The sequence below is a fragment of the Carcharodon carcharias genome, chromosome 5 (assembly GCF_017639515.1).
Source record: "Carcharodon carcharias isolate sCarCar2 chromosome 5, sCarCar2.pri, whole genome shotgun sequence".
NCBI lineage: Eukaryota > Metazoa > Chordata > Chondrichthyes > Lamniformes > Lamnidae > Carcharodon > Carcharodon carcharias.
In genome coordinates, this window is record NC_054471.1 from 188,641,790 (window position 1) to 188,664,829 (window position 23,040).

The 23,040-nt window shown below is 43.5% G+C and overlaps 1 protein-coding gene across 1 annotated transcript in view; it reads right to left on the reverse strand.

Moving 5' to 3' along the window:
* Positions 1-23,040, reverse strand: part of LOC121277798 (cytosolic 5'-nucleotidase 1A-like) — a 112,051-nt gene that overhangs the window by 4,127 nt on the left and 84,884 nt on the right. Inside the window, exon 8 of the mRNA XM_041187435.1 lies at positions 18,082-18,095. Coding sequence (XP_041043369.1) covers positions 18,082-18,095 — 14 coding nt within the window. The remainder of the gene's footprint in view (positions 1-18,081; positions 18,096-23,040) is intronic.

Below are 23,040 nucleotides of genomic sequence, written 5' to 3' on the forward strand. Positions count from 1 at the left end.
AGTCTCAACCACTATTCCAACTGCAAATTGGAAGTTTTATGCTGAGGCATAAAATGAAGTGGGGTGATGTCGGGCACGCGTCCCAACATCACTGCATGTCATTTAGATTTTCATTTGAGAGGAGATTTATAGAGGTGTTCAAAATCATGAGGGCTTAGAGTAGGCAGAGAGAAATTATTTCCATTGGCAGAAGGGGGCAAGAACCAGAGGAAACTGATTTAAGGTGATTGACTAAAGAATCAATGATGGCAAGAGGAAAACCTTTTTTACACAACGAGTGGTTAGGTTCTGGAATGCACTTCCTGAAAGGGTGGGTGAGGCAGAATCAATCATGTCTTTCAAAAGGGAATTGGATAAACTCCCAAAGAGATAAGAAAATGCAGAGCTACGGGGAAAGGGTGAGGGGGTGGGACTAGATAAACTGCACCTGCAGGATGCCAGCACAGGCTTGATATGCCAAATTGCAGGCTGCACACCTACTGAATTGTAAAAGGCCTATTCAGGCCATTAATTAACTAATTAAGGCTATTGAGAAAGCTGCCCGTCCAACCTGGAGATTGGCGGGCAGGCATAGAGCCCAGGTGACTCTGTCACATGAGGGGACATGTCTTAATTTTTTTTTTCTTTATTAAAATTTTTAAAACTTTAAAACTTATCTCCCTGAGGCACCTCTGCATGCGCAAGAGAACGCACTCCTGACTCAGCGAACTCCCCTCCCCCCTTCCGCACAGGGTGCGCACAGCACTTCCGGGCGTGTGTCACGCTGGGCGGGCCTTAATTGGCCCACTCACGTAAAATGGCAGCGCGGACCCAATCGGAGATGCCAGTCAGGTCCGCGCCTGCCCCCGCACAACCCCTCCGATGGGGGGGAAGGTTCTCTCCAATACATTTATTTAAGTTATGTTTCTCTATCAAATGCCTGACTGATGCTTGCCAAGTTGAAGAGCGCACATCACGAGTCTTGGACCTCTTAAAGTTTTGTGGATGTTGGAGGCTCTGCAAAAGCCGTTTTTATATATTCTGGCAACGTTACTGCATTTTGCCCCATGTATTACTATTTTTGGGGAACTCTGTCATTTTCTTTGTTTGATGTCATTGCATTTCTTCAATATTCTTAGTTTATTGCAGGTGTTTAAATTGCATCATCCAAATTTATAGAATCATAGGCTGGTTTCAGCATAGAGTGAGGCAATTTGGCATCTCAATCCTGTGCTGGCTTTCTGCAGGTGCAGTTTATCTAGTCCCACTCCCTCATTCTTTCCCCGTAGCTCTGCATTTTCTTATCTCTTTGGGAGTTTACCCAATTCCCTTTTGAAAGACATGATTGATTCTGCCTCTCCCACCCTTTCAGGAAGTGCATTCCAGAACCTAACCACTCGTTGTGTAAAAAAGGTTTTCTTCTTGCCATCATTGATTCTTTAGTCAATCACCTTAACTCAGTTGCCTCTGGTTCTCACCCCCTTCTGCCAATGGAAACAATTCCTCTCTGTCTACTCTCGGCCCTCATGATTTTGAACAACTCTATGAATCTCCTCTCATTCTTCTCTTCACTAAGGAGAACAAACCCAGCTTCTCCAATCTATCCAAGTAGCTAAAGCGTTCATCCCTGGAACCATTCCTGTAAATCTTTTCTGCATTCTCTGTCACGACTCACTGGGGATAGCGCGCTGTAAGATCAAGGCCCACTGCTCCCCGAGCCACGACAAATGTGGAAAGTTTGATCAAACCACCAGATTGCCCCAATTCTACCCAACTGTTTAATGTGGGTTAACAGAATACAAGCATGAGGTTTGTAAACTTAATAAGTAAATAACTGTTTATTGAACAAACTGTCGTTAACCAGTGGCAAAAGAAAGAAATATGAACTGCTAATTTCTAACTCTATAACCTAAACTTTATCCCTTTTTAAATCCCTATACACGCACACATACAAGACACAAAAGACACACAAAAACATGGATTTTAAGGATGGGATAAAACAATTCAATAGCACCAATTCCGGAGTACAGGATTCGATGTGTTAACTTTGATCGATGTCTTCCAAATTCCATTCAGTTCTTATAGATGACACGAGGTGGTCTTCCAGCACTTTCAGTATTTATTTCACTGGTTGAGCACTTGTCTTTCAATGTCTCCAACAGTGATTTTACCCTTTGCCTCTTGACAGGAGTTTTTAGAGAGACAGAGCAGGTCATAGAGATATGAGGAGAAAAAACCAGCTAGCTATTATTGTGGAATTACTGGAATCTTCCACACACACGAGCAAGAGGTCTTAGGTATTTTTCCTTTCAGGCTAGGAGCTATTCTCTTGCACTGCTCTCACACAAAATATGGTCACCTGGTCACCTGGTCAGCAGCCAATTAAAATGTTGTTGCCAGGCAGCTCCCTTTGTCCAGGACTCCTTTCTGGCACCATCCTGCCTTTCATGGCATGCTATTCCAGAATTGCAACATTATATTTATATATATATATATATATATATATATATATCATCTCATCCTATTCCAATGGACATGTCTTTCAAACTGCAGCCATTGTAATTTTAATCCACGGTCCAACAGAAAATAAAAAGATTTGTTCTTTACAACAGTCCAACAGAAATAAAAAGAGGTGTTCTTTACACCTTTCTAACACCTTCACATCTTTTTTAAAGTGTGGAGCCCAGAATCAGACAGAATACTCCAGTTGAAGCTGAATCAGTGTTTTATAAAGATTCACCATAACTTCCTTTCTTTTGCCTATATTTATAAAGCCCTGGATCCTGTATGTTGTGTTAACCACTTTCTCAACCTACTTGGCAACCTTCAATGATTTGTGCACATATACCTCTTGGTCTCTCTGCTCCTGCACCCCATTTAGTGTTATACCCTTTGGTTTATATTGCCTCTCCACGTTCTTACTGCCAAAGTATATCACTTCACATTTCTCTGCATTAAATTTAATCTGCCACAGGTCCACCCATTTTACTTAAGTCCTCTTGAAGTCTATCACTAATCTTTCTCACAGTTCACAATACTTCCAAGTTTTGTCACATGCAAATTTTGAAATTCTGCCCTGTGCACCCTAGTCTAGCTCATTACTATATATCAAGAAAAGCAGTGGTCCTGATACTGACTTCTGGACCAACTATGTACCTTCCTCTAATCCAAAAAACAATCTTTCACCACTCCATCGGTTTCCTTTCACTCAGCCAATTTTGATTCCACGCTGCCAGTATGCCTTTTATTCCATGGGCTTCAAGTTTTCTGGCAAGACTTTTATGTGATACTTTATCAAATGTCAACTCATGACCTCCACCCATCTCCACATCCCATCACACATCCCCTGCCCCTTACCTCATACCCACATACTTGCCTTGCAGCCACTCACCCAATTTCTACAATGGACTGTTCTCAGAAGCCATGCGGAGATGACAAAAAAAATTTCTAACAATCTAATAGAGCTCTCACTCATGCACACTTGATACAGAAAAAAACCTCTCATTCGTGAAACCCATTTATAGATTTTAAGTCCACTCACATGGACAATCTGTTCTAAAAAAAAACAAACCTTTCAATAACTAGATCAGCGACAGCGATCCTTTAATAACATAGGAACAAGGAGCAGGAGTAGGCCATTCATCCCCTTGAGCCTGCTCTGCCATTTAATGAGATCATGGCTGATCTGATAGTAACCTGAAATCTGCATCCCATCTATCCCCGATAACCTATCACGCCTTTGCTTGACAAGAATCTATCCACCTCCGCCTTAAAAATATTCAAAGACTCTGCTTCCACCACCTTTTCAGGAAGAGAGTTCCAAAGACTCATGACCTTCCAAGTGAAAAAATTTTGCCTCATCTCTGTTTTAAGTGGGTGGCCCCTTATTTTTAAACAGTGACCCCTAGTTCTAGTTTTTCCACACGAGGAAACATCCTCTCCACATCTACCCTGTCAAGATCTCTCAGGATCTTACATGTTTCAATCACGTCTTCTCTTACTCTTCTAAACTCCAGCCTAGTCTGCCCAATCTTTCCTCATAAGACAACCCACCCAATCCAGGTATTAGTCTGGTAAACCTTCTCCGACCTGTTTCCAACACATTTACATCCTTCCATAAATAAGGTGACCAATACCGTAGAAAGTATTCCAAATGTGGTCTCACTAGTGCCCTGTACAACTGAAGCATAACCTCCCTCCCTTTGTATTCAATTCCCCTCGAAAGTAATAATAACATTCTATTAGCTTTCCTAACTACTTGCTGTACTTGCATACTAACCTTTTGTGATTCATGCACTCGGACACCCAAATCCCTCTGCACCCTCTCACCATTTAGGTAATATGCTTCTCTTTTATTCTTCCTGCCAAAATGGTCAATTTCACATTTTCACACATTGTACTCCATTTGTCAGACCTTTGCCCACTCACTTAACTTAGTTATCTTTTGTAGCCTCCTAATGTCCTCTTGACAGCTTACTTTCCTCCCTCTCTTTATGTCATCAGCAAATTTGACAATGACCTCTTCAATCCATTCATCCAAGTCATTTATATAAATTGTAAACAGTTGAGGTTCCAGCAGTGATTCCTGTGGCACAGCACTCAATACGTCTTACAAACCTGAAAAATACCCATTTATGCCAACTATCTGCATCCTGTTAGCTAGCTAATCTTCTATCCATGCCAATATGTTACCCTCTGCACCATGAGCTTTTATTTTCCGCAATAACCTTTGATGTGGTACCTTATCAAATGCCTTCTGGAAATTTAGCTACAGTACATTCACTGGTTCCCCTTTATCCACAGCACATTACTTTCTCAAAGAGTTCCAATAAGTTGGTTAAACACGATTTCCGTTTCGCAAAACCTCTTTAAACTGTCAACCAAAATGTAAACTCAGCATCCGCACTGAGATAAGTGCTTTTGTAGCTTTTGAAATTCAGCCAAACATTCATGATGACCTCAGCGGTAATAACAACCCTTGGGAAATGTCAACAACGAACTCTGTTGAAACTGCAGGAACAGATGGTAATTTATTTTTAGATGTCCTGTCAATCAATGCACTCCAGCAGCTGCTTTTTTTTAACTCTTAGACAGATTCAGCAATGGAATTTTATGGTCCCTCACCAGTAGGTTTTGAAGGTGGTGGGGGCTTGTAAAATCCAGACCATTAGAGCTGGGTCCTGGGTGTTGCTGGTGTATGGCAGAGGAAGGGGGATCTGGGAAGAACTGAGGTGGGTGGGGGGGGGTGGGAGGGCTGCACTTGAAGATTATGGTTTTTAGCCATGCATTGGGCGATGTATTGTTTTCTTTAAAACATTTTTATTCTGATTATATTTTTAACTTTTTCTGATATTTCACTTTTAGGCATAAACCTTGCAGGGATGTGCAGTCTTCTTGGGCAGGCACAGCCTGGGTGTTGGGGATGGAACCCACCCTGGGCTATGGTCGCTCCTCCTGGCTGTTTGCTGAGCTCCTCATTGTTGCTGATGGTGAACTGCAGGTGGTGGAGACTGATGAGGACCTTCTTGTTGTCCCCGGCCATATTGCCCGTCAGCTCCCGGATCTCAGCAATCAGGTACTCAAGAACAGCGGCCAAGTAGGTAGTGGCTGTTAGGAAGGGAGTTCCAGGATTTTGACTCAGTGACAGTAAAGGAACGGTGAGTCAAGATGGTGTGTGGCTTGGAGAAGAGCTTGCGGGTGGTATTGTTTCAATCCATCCATCTGCTGCCCTTGTCCTTCTAAGCGGTAGAGGTCTCAGGTTTGGAAGATGCTGTCATGGAGCCTTGGTGAATTGCTAGCTTTCTTAATTCATTATATACTTTTAAATTTAATTCCATTGCCCTGTTACTCCTGAATAGGTGCCACATTGACCTTGTTACTTACATTGTTGACTCTTTCTTTACAACACCACCTCCCCCATCCCTGGGGATGTGTCCTTTGCTTTTCCCCAGAGTTGGTGATAGCATTATTCCCTTGAATTCCCAAGTGCTTCCAATTACTAATGATCGCCTCCGAATGCAGAAGATCGCTTCCACAACCGTGACAAGCTGCACAAACCTTGAATTCTGTAGGATGGATCTTGTTTTTAAGCGCTTCAATACTCATTACAAATAATACCATTTGAAGTCAGATCAGCAGTGATTGCTTACGAATTTTTATAAACGCTCAATCGATGTCAGATTTTTCAGGTAGGTATGTGCATTACATTTTACTATTGCTGCCTGCTGGCAGCACAGGATCAGTGAATTTATGTTAATACTAAGGCATTTATTCGATAAATTAACTTTACTTGTTATTAATCACTTTAAATACAGCTAGACATTGGATTATATAAAACAGATTGTACATACTACTTTTACATGGGTAATGTGACATTAATGGTCTACAGTAACAATAATCAATTTTACTTTAGCTTGTGGTAGAAATAATTAAAGGTAAAACAGGTAGACCTGGCTGACCAGAGTTGGTTATATCATTCAGTCCTGAGGCTGAGAGTTGTTTGGTGTCTGTTATAGTATTATTTGCATTATTTACATAATTCGAAAGAATTAGGAACTATATTGTTATCCGCATGTATACATTATGTATCTAAGATACCACATCGCTCACTACTGAATTACAGACTGTGTAAAAATGTATCATTCCACAGCACATGGTGAGATCTGAGAAATACATTCAATCTCAGCTTCAGTATTTAGTGTCCAACAGTGGGATTATTTCAAATTTCTGGGAGCCATAAGACATAATATGGTGACAGCAGGTGTCTGAGTAAAATCCAAGCATTATAAAGGAAGTAAATGCTGAATTAGATTGAGAAAAATCAACCTAAATTCATGCCAGAGAAAAAGAAAAAAACCGAGTGAATCATGCAAAAACAAAATGGCCACCACCACAGCAATGAACATACATCTCCAGCTCAGGATGAATTGGGAGGCTTATGATGTGGTAGAGGCATTTGACAAGTTTAAACTGAAGTGCAGATTGACATTCAGTAGTTTTCTAAAAGGCACTGGTGAAGAGGAAAGGGTCAGCAACATTCTTTTGTGAACAGGAAAGGTTTAGATATTTTCAATAGCTGGGAGATGAGCGAGGACAACAGCAAAAATCCAGGCAAATGTTTTGAGAAGTTTAGCACACATCTCCAGCCAGAGTCAAACCATCAGATCCACTGATATGAATTTCAAAGCCTGAGGCAGGAACCAAAGAGCCAATGTTGATGATTTCTTTCCGATATTGAGAAATGTAGCCAGCAAATGTAAATTCAGAGAAACAGATGGAAAGCTGGTGGATCAGCTAATCTGGGGCTCTGCACACCCTAACGTACACAAAATGGGCTTGAAGAGGACAAACGCACAATATCACAGGCTGTTGACACTGCCAGAGCACATGAAACCACAGTTTGACAGATGAAGATGCTGACCACCCAAACAGCCAGCCTTCAGTTAAGTCAAGAGAAAGGCAGTAGGGTTGATGCAGTGATACATCAATAGAGGAATGCACACCAGACAGAGGGATGTTCAAGACTTGTGGACAACTACATAAGTTCACAGACAGAAGGACATGTCTTGCATATGGATCAAACTGCAGAGCTTGTGCAAATCTCAGTCACTGGGAAAATATCTACAGAGCAAAGAAAGAAGGTGGTAAAGGAAGCAGAGCAACAGGGTAAATGAGAAGGAAAAGAAACCAAACCACCCATTCCCTAGAAGATGATGATGGCTCGTAGGATGTTGTAACTGGGGGGGGCACCCCAAAATATACTGGGGAACCACCCACCCCTCCCTGGGCACCCCAAAATATACTGGGGAACCACCCACTCCTCCCTGGGCACCCCAAAATATACCGGGGAACCACCCACCCCTCCCCGGGTACCCCAAGGTATACTAGGGAACCACCACCCTTCCCCGGGCACCCCAAAATATACTGGGGAACCCCCCACCCCTCCCTGGAAGTCCCCACATTAGGATTACACGGCAATCATCAGGGAAGTTCAGACTCCTTTTGGGTAATTGTCTTGCACTGGGAACCATTCGATACTAAGGAAATCGCCCTGATTCCTGCTATTACTGTCTTGCAGTGATAGTTACCCTGAAAAAGTTAGAAGCATTAAAAAACCACTTCTAACTATTGAGTAACTTCAGTAGTGACCCCCATTCCCTGACCCTCCATGGGACTCCCTCCACACCCCTGACCCCTTACAGAACCCCTTGACTGCTCCCCGACTACCCAGTAGGATCCCTGTGACTACAGCTTCATTTACAGGTAAGTAAGTAGGAGCAGAGTGGCAGTTCGACTCTGATTGCCACTCCAAGGAAGTTACAGGACGATGAGTTTGAGGAGACAAGAGATATAGGAACCACACAACTGCATGAAAGATCTGGATGTGGCAGTTCCCAGAAAAATAAATTCACCAACCTTTCAGATCAAGAGGTGGGTGAGAAAAAAGCAGCAATAAACTTGAAGATAAAGATTGGTAAAGGAGCACGAGTAACATCATCCCTGCTCAGACAATAGCAAAAGATCTTTCCTGAAAATTTGAAAGAAAAAGGTTTTCCAAAGAAAGATGCTCTGAATCCAAGCATGTTAACAACATACAGGGGAACTAAGACTCGACAGCTAGGAACAACCCAAACCAGAGGGACACAAAGGAAAAAGATGTTAACTGTATGCTCCATGTCACTGAGATAGATGGTCCTGCTCTCCTGGAGTTGAGCAGCTGATCTCAGTAAACTATGAAATGAAGGAGGTGTCACTGAAGGTTGAAGGTAGAACATCCATTGAGAACCTCCCTCCGAGGTCTGGCCCAAATGTACCCAGAGTGTTTTGAAGAGACAGTTCGATACTTTGAAGACTTTGAGTACCACATTACCATTGATCTAGAGAAGAAACCAATAATTCATTGGGTAAATTCCTTCATTGTATGAGAGAAGCCAAATAGATGGCCATGAACTTACCTGGATCTCAAAGATCTTAATCGGGCAATAAAGAGGAACGATTACCCTACTCCTACTCTAGAAGAAATCATGCCTGTACAGGCAGAGGCAAAAGTTTTCAGCAAGCTTGATGCCAGAAATGGCTATTACAATGTGAAGATATATGAGGAAGCTGTGCTGTTAATGACATTCAACACACCCTTTGGACTGTACTAAATTTCTGCATCTACCTTTTGGGCTTAAAGTGAGCCAGGATGTGTTTCAGCAGAAAGTAATGTTACAACGTGGCTGATGACGTGTGCCAGGTGGACTGAATCCATGAGGGAAACTTGGTTGCGCTCTCACAACAGTTTTACAATTTGTATTTATTACGAGATACATGCACTGAATTCAGAGGCACTATGTCCACCAAGACATTTGGAGATTTTAAAAAATATATATATTTATTAACAAAATAAAAGGTGTCAAACACATACATAAGACTACAATTACTACTATAATAACCCCTAAAATTCCTAATTAACCTGATTCCCAGTTACACTCCCTTTAAGGCAATGGTCGGAAATAGATTTTAGATTTCAAACAGACTCAACAAGTTAATACAACTCCCTGGACAGTGGTCTTCCAAATGACTTTTCTCCAGCTTCAGTTCTGTTAGACAGCAGACTTATGCACAAATGCTGGAGGCTTCATTAAGGCTATTTCACACACTCCTGTTAGATCTTACATGGCCTTCTCCTGACACACAGCCTTTCATTCTCCTTTATATATGTTTCCCTCTTTTTAATATGTAAATTCTATCATTCCATACGTCTTTGAAATTGTATCGCCCTCATAATATAAAAATTTAATTTTGTCACTATGTATTGTCAGTAACCTTCGGGAAAAATAAATACATTCCTTAGCTTTGCTTATCTGGCTTGTTGTAAACAGACTGATATCCCTTTAAAATCCAAATATCCCTTCATTTATCGAAAAATGCAAAATTCCCTTCATACCTGACATGCTAAGCTAGCATCAATATTTACTTGTTAGCATGTCAAGCACCTAGCTTCTTTTGATGATTGAAACTTGCAGTCTACTTGACTCCAAATGTAAGTAAATCACACAGACAGACCCAACTATACTTACCCCCATAAACCTACTTCACGATAAACCAGAAAAATATTATGAAAATTATTATAGTTTCATGACAGTGGATGAGACATACAAGGGATGCAAAGCAGTGATTGGCATAGCTGATGGTATCCAGGTCCACAGTGCAGCTGAAAAAAGACCATGACCACCATCTACATGAAGCCATGGAGAGAACCAGGAAATGCAGACAAATGGATTGTGACGGTGACAGGTTGCCAATTCTTTGGAATGGTTTGTACATCTGGCGTGGTCATGCTAAGTTCCAAAACAGTCACAGCACTCTCTGAGATGGAAGATCCGAAAGAGAAGAACTGAGAAGTATCCTTGGCTTGATCCAATACATGAGTTCTTTCTTACCTCACATGTCAGAACAAACACTAAACCTATCAGAACTAATGAAAGAAGATGATGAGTGCCAGTGGTCAGAATCACAAGAGAGGAGCTTCAGCTGTGATAAGGTTCACGATTGGCAGGAAGTGGGCCCGGGACTGTAGTGCTGCTGGTGGATGTGGTGCCCAGCTACGATGGGGGCTGAAGTCAGGCATTGCCAGGATGTTGGTGCAACCTCTCAAAGGATCCAAAACAGGCCTATGTAACCTTGACCCAGCACCATCTGGAGCATGTGTGTGCTGCAGGGGTTGTACAGTTCCCACGGTGACTGGGCAGGATAGCAGCCTCATTATCTTGGCGAGTGCTATACTAAGGAAGCACTGTCTTTGTTTTTTAATCTCCCCCGTTTCCATGCTGCGATGATCCTCAATGTTCCTGGGTATTTGTTATGTAGTATTGGAGGAAATTCTGGAGTAGCGTGTCAATCAGGCAGCAGCTGAAATGCAGCAAAGTACACTGGAGGAGGCAGAGCACTAAATACAGCACAAAAACCTGCAGTCACATGAGCCCAGAGTGCAACGTAAGCAGGTAAGGTGACAGGTCTGCTGAAGAAGATAAGAAGGTTGTGGCACAGTTAATAAAGAATACTAAGAAGGCTGGATCCAGAAGCAAGCTGTAAAGCGTCTGGAGAAGTGTGCTATTTGGTGAAGATTATGCACATGGAGTAGAGCTGTTGACAGATGAGAATTAATGCCTAACTCCTCAAAGAAAAGAAGTTGGAATTTTAAATTGAGGACATTCAGGGTTTTGAAATAGCTTTTTGAAAGCTATTGAAAGCTTGTGGCTGGAATTCGTACCATATATGTTAAGTGGACTGCCTGATAAATCCATGAGATCTATTGTTGTTGTAACAGCTATCTAATGCTTAATTCATAGTTGACATTGACCACACTTTGACTGTTAATTTATGTTTACTTTACGTTGATTTTGGTTTGATTGTTAAAAAGTTAGAAAAAATGAAATCTCATACATTGGTTTTCTCATTGGGGTTGTTAAGTAAATTAGGTTCTTTTAATTTGTTGGTCTCCATGGGGATCAGAACACAGCCAAGCAAGTAATATGCAAGGAGACAAATCTGTCATATTACAACAGAGAGAATCCTATCACCATGCAAGTAGGACTACAAAAGGACTGGGAGTGACCCTAGTCCAAGACTGAAAGCCGATAGCATTAGCATCCAAAGTCCTAACATCAGCTGAGACCAGATATGCCAACAAAGAGAGAGAACTTCTGGCAGTCATGTATGGATGTGAGAAACCCCATAGTATGTATAAGGGAGAAGCTTCATAGTGGATGGTGGTTACCATCAACTAGAGCAGATCTAGAAGAAAAATCTGTGTGGAACACCAGCAATACTGCAAATGTTACTCTTGAAACTTCAGAGTTATGATTTCACTCTGAAATACAAGCCAGGAAGGGAAATGGTGCTAGCAGATGTCCTATCTCATTTGTCGCTGCACCAGATACACGAGATAAAAGATCTAGGCATATAGATCCATCACCCAGTGAATGTAACATCACCGAAATGGAGTCAAATTAGCAAACATGGAAAGTTATAGATGTTCTCCCAGCAAATGATCCAGGGATGGCTTGATGAAGTGCAGCAAACACAGCGAGCAATACGGCAGCATTGGTCAATCACAGATGACATCTCAGTAGAAAATGTCCTTCTGCTGGCTAGTTCCAGAATTATTGTACCCAAAACAATGCAGACAGAACTTCTCCAGAGGATATATGAAGGCCACAGGGAATGGAGAAGTGTAAGCTCAGAGACAGATCAGTTGTGTACTGGATAGGCATCTACAAAGACATGAATAGTATCAACATGCAGTATATGCCAGAAGTATAGAAATTGACAGCAGAAATAAGAGATAATAGCTCCTGGAGTACTACCCACACCATGGAATACTGTGAGAGCATGTCACAGTAGCAGACTAATACTCAAAAGCCCCTTTTATCAGAAAGGTGAAAGATTTGAGAGCTACAACAATCATCTCAGCAGTACAAGCTATGTTTGCTGAGCAAGGGATATCTGAAAGAATAATATGCAATAATGGAACCCAATTCACCTCCAGAGGGTTTAAAGATTTTGCTGAACAGTATGGGTTCAACATTATCAACTCATCACCACATTACCCAAAGGTACATGGTTTTATAGAAAGACATCTCCAGATGGTCAAGGGACCATCAACCTTCATGAAATACCAAGAAGACCCAAACCTTGCTTTATTGTTACTCCAATCTATATCTCTCAAGGCTGACATGAAATCACACACAGAGTTGCTCAATGACAGAAAGTATAAGACTACTCTGCCAAGCAAAATACATCCTCCACATGATCAGGAGGAAGGAAGATGCCAATTCACTGATACACAGGTAGAAAGAATTCAACACTTCAATGAGCATGCTAAACCCTTGCCTGAGTTGTTGAGAGGACAAACAGTACATGTATAGGACCCTATCCTGATAACCTGTAGCCCAGTTGGTGAAGCAGAGATTCCGAAGGCTTACATTATTGAGACCAAAACTGTTAAGGAAATGAGAAGAAATCTGAGCAGGAAAAGCAGAAAACATTATCAACAACACCAGCAACATCACTAACAAGTAAAACAACACCAACAACAGGTGGTGAGACATTAACAACTTCATTGACAAGCAACACAACATTAGAAAGAGCGAGTGCAACTCCTACTACACCAGGAGCAACACACATAGTATTGCCAGTGCATCACTGAGAACAATGATAACCAAATCCACAAGATGGAGACACAACTTCCTACCAGCTAATCAATACCTTGAAAAATGTTTTTGGGAAAAGAAAACAAGCAAGAAAAAACCATTAGGATGTTCAGTTTAATCATGAAAGTCAATTGTTAATTTTCTTTAGTTTAGACATAGTATAAAAAAACTTGATTGGAACACTTATATTCATATAAAGAGGCACTATATTTTCTTAAAGAAAGAGGTTGTTATATTATGTGCACAAAGATTTGCGAACAGTATTGTTATGTAAATGCATACATAAGTGTCCAGGATGCCACATCACTCAATACTGCACTACAGCCTGTGTACTGAACTAACGACGTATCATTCCGCAGCATGTGGAGTGATCTGAGAAAAATACATTCAACATCAGCTCCAGCATTTATATTTAAAAGTGTGACTATTACAAATTTCTGGGAACCAGAAGACATAACAATATTTTGTAAACGTGTAGTTGAGATACCAGACATTCCAGTTTCAAGTACACTTAAGAGTTTTAATAATCAGTGTCTGTTTCAATGACCAAACACAACATTTTCAATTCCACAATCAAGTTTCTTCGAAAGAATCCAGAAATGCTGAAAAGGCAAGTTGGAGGTTGCAACTATTGAGAAGGTTGCCCTTGTCCCTAGAGATGACCGGAGGAAGTCACCAAGAGGGCATGGGAGGAGGCAGCAGCCCTGGTTAAAAGCCATGACATGGTGCGGCAGACATGGGTGCAGCGCTGGAAGCGCTTCAATGCCCTGCTGTGCTCAGGAGGGTAAGTACTGTGTTGGCATGGGTGAGTGTGCAGAAATGTTAGGGTGTGGCAGTCCTCCCGTGGACCTCAGGAGTGCTAGAGTCTGAGTGCCAACTGTCAATCATGCCGGAGTTTGCCAATGGGGTGAGCTCTGGCTGCTTGGACTGAGTGCCTGAGCTACAACTCGGATGTGCCCTGTGAGGTGTTCCACAGCTGGGGTTGGCCAGGCTGCAATGGCACTGCAGGTAGACAGTGGACTAATCAATGCTCCTCTGTCCTTTCAGGGGAAGGCAAGCCATAACCAAACCAAGAGGGCATGTACAGGCGGAGGCCAAACCAACCTGCTGATGCTCTCCTGGTTCAAGCAAAATGCCCTGGAGCTGGTGAGCTGGTATGCTCCCCGTGCAACCAGGCGGGGGTGCCAGGCGCAGTGCACAGAGGTGAGACTCTCGGATTACGCAATCATTCTAGTGTAGTCTCCTCATTGATGTGAGCCTCAACCCTTGGGGCACCATGATGCAGATCTCCATTGTCCCACCGTCAGGGTGCCTGACATGCACAGTGACAGTGTGATGACTTTAACTAATGACATGTCCTTGTTCTCCCCTTTAGGTTCACCAGCAGACGTCTCATCCACAGACCTCGAAGGACCATTCCTGACGCCGGAAGACCACCGGGCATCACTGTCACCTGCGTCACACCCGCTCTCTGAAGCAAGCACCAGCACAAATACCAGCACCTCAGTGGGCATTAGATGGGCAACTAATATCTTGGTGCAAGTGGGTGAGGGCACTTCACACTTGCTTGAGGTGCAGGTGGAGGCTGCGACTGCCCAGGGTATCGGCAGTAGCAGGAGTGCTGGGCAACAAGACGATACTCAGTCGATGGCTGATGATGAGCCTCTGGAGCCGTCCATTAGGCGACAGATGCTGGATATGCGGGAGGATCTGGTGGAGATCCATGAGGGTGCGCATGCCATGGTCTCTGTGATGAAGGAGTCCATGTGGAGTGTGAGCACTGCGCTGACTGTCAAGGGCAAGTGCAATGCCTCCTGCATTGAGAAAGTGGCAACTCTCATGGAGAGGAAGCTCCAGGGACAGAATTAGGGGTTCCTGGTGTTGCACTCGGGCCTGCAAGCCCTCACACAGGCACTGACTTCGGGCAATCAGTGTCAGTGTGGGAGATGGGTGAGGCACCCAGTATCCCAGCTAGGTGCACGTCCATCAGTGGGGTGCAGGGAGGTCCACAGTGACCTCACATTGGCAGACCAGCTGCCTGTTGTTCCTCTCAGGGCGCTCTGGATGATGGCAGCAGCTCCTCCCCAACTCCGCCAGTGACCATAGCATCTGATGAGGCTGCAGCGACTGGGAGGATGCCAGCAGTGGCACTGGCTGCTCCCTCCCAGGTGGGGTCAGCACAGGCTCCATTGGCCAGAGGGTGACGGCCAAGGTCATCATGACCAGTCAGACAGCAGGGTCAGCAGGCTGTCTCTAATGCCAGTGCCAGTGGAGGGAGCACCTAGACCTAGCACTCGCTAGAGTAAGTTAAAGGCACCATGAGCACAAGAGGGACAGGTCATGGGTGATTTTATGTTAATTTATATTTAATTAATGTATACTGGTCTGGGAATGAAGACCAGAGAAGTTGATGTAAATAGTCTAATTGCCAAAATAATAAATTTTGTTTCTGTTGTCATGGCCTGAGTATGCTTCACCTTTTTATTTTATTGGTGCAGGGTACGCCAGTCTGTAATGCTGGACGGAAGTGGCTCTGAACTTTATTCCACTGGCACAGAGTGCTCTTTGTGTTCAAATGAAAGGGTCCTTTCAGATATCCAGGATGGAGGCATCAGCCCCGGCATGTGGCTGAAGCTGATCTTTGGCAGCCTAGCTGAAGGAGCGTTGGATCAAGGCATCTCTGGTGTCCCTGCCTCCCTGGAGGTTACTGAGGTCTGCCTCCATGCCCTCAGCGTTCTCCTGACCATGTTCATCTTCGGACTCACCACTGGACTCATCATCTGTGGCCTGTGCAGCTGTGTCAAGATCCTCTTCCTCCAGTGGGTCCCCCCTTGCTAGTGTCAGATTGTGGAGAATGCAGCTTGCAACCATGATCAGTGACACTTGTGCTGGGGGTACTGTAATGCACTCCCTGAATGGTCTAGGCATCGGAAGCGCATTTTGAGAAGACTTATGATCCTCTCTACCACCGCTCTTGTGAAGGCATGACTCATATTGTAATGCTTCTCTGCCTCTGTTCTTGGGTGACGGAGAGGCATCATAAACCACCTCTTCAATGGATAGCCCTTGTTACCCAGCAGCCATCCATTCAATTGGGCTGGATCACTGAAGAATCTCAGCACCTAGGAGTGCCTGAGGATGTAAGTGTCATGGGACCTGCCTTGCACAGACTTGTAGAATCAGCATCCTGTGATCACACACTATCTGCACATTCATGGAGTGGAAGCCCTTCCTGTTGATGAAGGCACCGGACTCACCCGCTGGTGCCTTGATGGCCACATGTGTACAGTCTATTACACCCTGGACGTGGGGTAACCCAGCAATCACTGCAAAGCCTCTGGCTTGCTCCGCTTGGCTGACCTCGTCCATACGGTAAAGAATAAAGGTCAGTATCCGCATGAACAGAGCTTCTGTCACCAGCTTGATTCAACGGTGGACAGCTGATTGGGAGACTCCACAAAGATACCCCACTGACCCCTGGAAAGAGCTGGAGGCATAGAAGCTGAGGGCCACTGTGACCTTCAGAGCCACTGGCACGGGGTGTCCACCCACACAGTTGGAGCTGATCTCAGGCCCGATCATCTGACAAATAGAGGTCACGGTCTCCCCGGAGAGATGGAGCCTCCTTCGGCATTGCACCTTGACAATATCGAGGCAGCTGCATTGTCGCCTGTAAACACTGGCAGCAGGATAATGGTGTCATCTGTGACTCCTTCTGCCTTGGACTTCCTGCTGGCCCTGCGCCTCTTGTGCCTGCACCTCTCCTCCCACAGCTCCCTCCCCAGGAAGCTGCACTGGGACACATGGCTTCCTCTCCCTTCAACCCCTCTCTTCCTCCTCAGAGGAGGTGCTACTGACGGACACCGCAATCCCCGTTCCCAGGGTAAGGGAAGGCTGTCTGATACCTGGGAGAGTCCACACGTTCTCAATCCTCCGAGGGCCTTGGAGACAGCAATGAGTCCTGAAATGAAGCCTGGAAATGCTAGGAATGAAGCCCCGAACAGAGATGAAGCTGCCAAGAACCAATAAGAAATCAGCTGCAAACTATCTTCAAACCTATTCACACTGGCAATGCTGCTGACCATTTTTATCCCGCCCTTGGATGAGGTTTGTGAAAATGTCAGCAGGTCGCCTGCCTGTCTTGCCTGTGCGATGAGCAAAAAATCGCACGGGCAATGAAAAATCACATATAATGTGATTGTTAATGGCCGAAAGTGGCCTGTTAATTAATGGCGCGCGCCCGATGAGTGAAATATAGCGTGAGTGCGCGATGACGTTGGGATGCTCTCCTGTTCGGGTCCGGCACGCTCCTGCCTGCGGGATGAAAAATTCAGCCCATAGGTTTTCCTTTAGGACCCAAAGAACATTTTGATTTCCTCTTGCTCTATGCCAAACCCGTATGCTCTAGTCTGCACTGGTTCAGAGATTTGTCCAGAAGATATAAGGATGGAAGAACACTGGTATTTCATCACTGGAAGATGGCACATAACCATGTAAGTCACAAACTGTACTGCTTTCTGTGCTGCTGTGGAGATGGGGACCTGTCTTGTTCACAGCGGTAACTGCTATTGGTGTGAAATAAAATTTCGGCCCACTCCACCAGTGGAAGTAGAGTGGAATATAACCCCCGTGTGCCTGGAGCTAAAGTTGAAGGACAGGTCCTAAATCATGGCAACTTGTTTAGTAGGGTAGGAACACCTGCAAAGATGCATTACCCAATCTACTGACTGATGCCGGAGCACTATACAACCATAGGGGGGCACTGAGGATCTTCCAAAGCCAAAGAAATGCTGCCTGTTACATTGACCTTTCTCTCCTAATATGTGGATTTTTTAAAGTTTTCTCCTGGGAGCTTCTGAAGCATGTCTTGATTCCTTCAATGCTGTTTAGGCCAGCACCCAACTTTTGAAAGCCCTGCTTGGTTCTGTTAAGGGCAGAGTGAATGGAATTTCACAAGGCACCATAGCAATACACCAGATAACCCCTTTACTGGTGTCGAGGTGGAAAGGAGAAGATTTACACATACACCCCACTGGAATTTAGAAGGTCAGTGTATACAGGGTGGAATCCTGATGTAACTCCTAGGAAGGAGTGACCTCCACATGGCAGGTTTGGTGGCAGGGAAGGCATGAGACGGAAGGGTGGCAGGTGGAAACCCTGTGGACAGCCTTCCTACCCACTGCCAACTGGGGCCCTCAAAGTGGGCATTAATGGCCTTATCCCCACCCACCATGGGTATTACCCAGTGGCAGGCCGGAGGGAGCTCACCATGCAGAAAGCGCGGCAAGCAAACCTGCGCGGTCTCCAAGGGGGGTGCATCGTTCAAAGGTATTCACTGCATGATCGCAGGACCTGGCATCGGGAAAGGGGGAGCCACCCCCTGCCCTTGTTGTCAATCCCTGTAACACACCTCCCCTCTGAGCCCCACACCACAAACCCTCTCCTGCCATTACTCAGCCGTGGCCTGGGTCACTCCATGATCCTTGGCCTTGTGGTGGTGTGGTAGAGGCAGCAGCCACCGCCTCCCCGGTGGCACTACCATTCAATAGACCTGCCGGCCTCTAACTGGCCCACGGATATTGGTGGGTGTGACGCCTGCTGTCAGGGCCCTTGATCCCAGAAAAAGCTTGCTGTCGGCCTGTCAGATGCCGGAATGGCACCTGATTTGGTGGCCTTCCCTAAAAAAGATCATGTGGACCTCCTGCCGACTCTCCAGCCGGTGCGTGAATCTCCCATCACCTCCATTGTCCGCAATTTCCAGCCACCCCACACCCTCCACCCCACTGAGTTCCACCTTTTCCAGACACCAAGCCTTTCAAGTTATCACATATCTTTCCATAAGATTACATTTGTTGCAAACTTGGTTGTATATTCCCTTAATTTATGCATTATATTACATGTATAGAAGCAGAAATACAAAGGCCCAGAAACTGCTTGAAAAATAATGGTGAGCTCATGGCATCTGCCGTTATTATTGCATATAAAACCCAGCAATTGGTGGCAAAGAAAGGGTTAGCCATCAGTTCTGATTCACCACATATTACTGGATGATTTGCTCTATCATTCGCCTAGCCAATACCAAAGAAGATTACCATCTTGTCACGAGCATCCCGTGTGTCATGAAATGGTGGAATTTGCATTATTAATATGAATTAATCTTACAACCGTTTTGGTTTGTTCGTTCATACTGTAAGGACCTTGACATTGCGAAGTGGGAGATGATGGCATAATGTTAACATCACTGGACTAATAATCCAGAGACTAATGCTTTGAGGACATGGGTTCAAATCCCACCATGGCAACTGGTGGAATTAAAATGTAATTAATAAAAGCTGGTCTCAGTAATGATGACCATGAAGATTATTGTAAAAACCCAAAAATCTGCTTTCCTCACATGTGACACCAGATCCACAGAAGTGTGGTTGACTCTTTTAACTGCCCTTTGAAATAGCAGAGCAAGCCATTCAGTTCAAGGGCAATTAGGGATGGGCAATAGATGGCCTTGCCAGTAATGGCCATCTTGTATGAAAGAATAGAGTATAAAAAATGTTCCTGGCATGCCACTAAATCTTGAAGGCCCAGAAAGAAAACAATGGAACTGTGAAATCTCATTCCTGGGAGCAATAATTTAAATTTTAAATCAGAATCACAGCTGGGTTTTAGTTTGGAGGTGCATTCCATTCAGGACTGCTGTTTTGAGGTCGTCAAATAACCACCTTTAAATCTTTTTCTGTTGGTTTCCCCATCTTGGCCAGTCGTGATATCTTGAGTAATGCCATATGAAATAATCAGGTTTGCACATTTTAAAATAATGCTCCTGTATCTATAGGAATTAATGTAATACAGAGCAAAGGAATATTTGAGTTGGATGTGGGAAAGAGCGTGGTTAGTTAACTAACCAATGGAGCGTTTGTTTCCATCATTGTTTATCTGATTCCAAAATGACAGGCTTCATTTTCGAATTTAAATTCAAGTACTGTTAAATAAATTCACAGGCCAGTTCAATGTTTGACGTACAACTAATCCACAAACAAACCCTCCCCACAACAACAACAACTTGCACCTGTTGGGTGGAAAATTCTGCAACACAAGGAAGGTTGAGTGGGGATATGGGGGATATCATGCAGGAAAGTACTATCACTAGGGTGGGGTTCCGATTGTGAGTTGGGAGGGGGGGCTACAAGAATATGATGGTGGTCAACATTGTAAGGTGTTGGTCATTAAGGTAATTGTAGTCTTAGGTAGCTCAACAGTGAGTATTTATTAACAATAGAAACTATATACGTAGGTGCAGTTTAGGTCCAAGCTAGGAGCTGTCACCATGCTTGCTTCTACACACAGCTCTGTCCAACACAACACTGACCCCTAGCTGTGGGTCATGTGTTCTCTTACATCACTGTGTGGGTGGTACTATATTCAGTCCCACATTAATCCTTTTTGTGCCAGACTCTTAAACTACAGCCAGGGATGTCTGAAGGTGGACAGGGGTCTGACGGCATGGAGGAAGGGAATCCAATGGGATTGGAGGGTGGGGGGGCACGGTGGGGCACAGAAAAATAGTAGGTATGGGAAGTATCGAATACTTTGTTAAGCCTGGACAAAACATTCCTGCTCCTCCTGGCCTACAAGCAATGCTGTAAAGACACTCATGGATCTCATCCTTCATCATCAGTTAGGTTTTCTGAGCTCTAGGAAACTAGACCAACGTAAGTTAAAAATGAAGTCTTGCAGCCTCAGTACAATATTTAAATGGCCATCTCACCTCCTGTAGCAGCAGATTTGTCACCCTCCACTACCCACCCCTAAGTGCCAAGTCCTTAAAACTAAAAGTGATTGGTTTGAGTTGGGTTGGGTTCCAGTTTTAGATTTTTTTGAATTTTAACTCCTGACCCCATTCCACCCTGCCCATTTCCTGGCTTTACAATTCAGCCTATTGAATCATAGACTAATACTGCACAGAAACTGGTCAATCTGTCTACCGAGTTTGCACCATCTCTATCAAAGAGCAAAGCAAAAAACTGCGGATGCTGGAAATCCAAACCAAAAACAAAAATAAAAATACCTGGAAAACTCAGGAGGTCTGACTGCATCTGCGGAGAGGAACACAGTTAACGTTTCGTTACTGTTCTGTTGAAGAGTCATACGGATTCGAAATGTTAACTGTATTCCTCTCCAGAGATGCTGTCAGACCTGCTGAGTTTTTCCAGCTATTTCTATTTTTGTTTTTGTCTATCAAAGAGCACTCTAGTTAGTCCCAGCGTCCCAGCGTCCCAGCCCTGATATTTCCCCATTTTGCTAAAATGTTCTCCTCCTTTAAGTATTTATTCAATTGTCTTTTGAAGGCAACAATTAAAACTGTATCCACCACCCTATCAGGCTGTACATTTCAATGATGTGCTTGACAAGTTTGTGTTGACTAACTAAGCAAGCCTATTTATTCAATCAGTGGAAATCAGCAACATGATGTATAATCCAATTGCTTTTAAACTATCAATGAATGCCAATCTTAAATTCCAATTAATACTTAACTGGTGGCTGCTCCAGGAGTGAAGCCTATTTTCTTGAACATGCTGTAGCTGTTACTGTTGACAATAACAGCATATGAATACTTAATATGTTGAAATTACATTCCTTTGTGCATTATTTTAAGGAGGCATTATTTTAAATGGGTTATACGACTCTGTTACAATAACATATAAATATTTTGCAAGTACAGCGGTGAATATTTCCAGCCTTAATTTTTAATGAACTTTATTTAAATCATTATTTCACTGTTCAATTCAATTCATGAATAGATGAACTAAAAGAACTTGCATTTATATAACACCTTTCACAGCCTTGGGATTTCCAAGGCAAATTATAGCCAACTGATTACTTGAAGTGCAGTCAACTGTCCTCATGCAGATAGACACACAAACAATTTGTGCATAGCAAGGTCCCAAACAGCAATGAAGTAATGTTGGCTGAGGGAGAAACATTGGCCAGGGCACTGGCAGAACTCCCATTCACTTCTTCAAAAAGTGCCACGGGATCTCTTTCATCCAGCTGAAGGGCAGATTGAGCTTTAGTTTAACATCTCATCCAAAGGACGTAAATAATTCCTCTGTCAGGTTATATACTGATGGGATAATGATATATACAAATTCTGAATGCAGGCAGGTAATTCAATAATCTAAGTCTTTGAGAAAATGTCCACATACATAAACAATAACCTTGAAAAAGATCTTAATATCTGAATAAAATTGTGGGACATTTATTGGTATTTAAAGCATTTAAAGAAGCACCAAACAAAAAAAAAACCACATGCATTTTGCCCAAATTCTCATTCATATAATGTTTTCTCCACCACTTCTATTGTTGAAGTAAGAATTTGTAAATCTAATTATCTTCAAGTGCATCACTTTTAAGTTAATTGAAGTTCAGGTTAGTTGCTTGCTTTAGACAATTCACCTTGAATGTCTGGACCTTATATGGAGAAAATTGGTTGGACATTATGGTTTCCTGGGCTCATTATAATCCTTCATTTTGGATCTTTAAGAAGATTAGGAAACAGTCTGGAAGATAATAATGAGGAAGCAGTGATGACCATTTCGTTTGTCTTCTCCTGAGCCATGGGCTTTAAATACACTAGCCCTGGTGCTCTTTTTATTCTTCTTCAAACACTATCATTGTCCTCACCACCTTCTTTAGTTGAGGGTAGATAAGTCTGAGAATTCTCAACTGTCCTCCTGACAATTCATTGTTTATGGCACATGTCTCCCCAAAGCTGATGCTGAGAATGTGATGGTCAATTAATATTTCTCCATCTGTTGACAGATTTATAGGAGAAATCAATCTGTTGGACTACAATATAATTAACTTC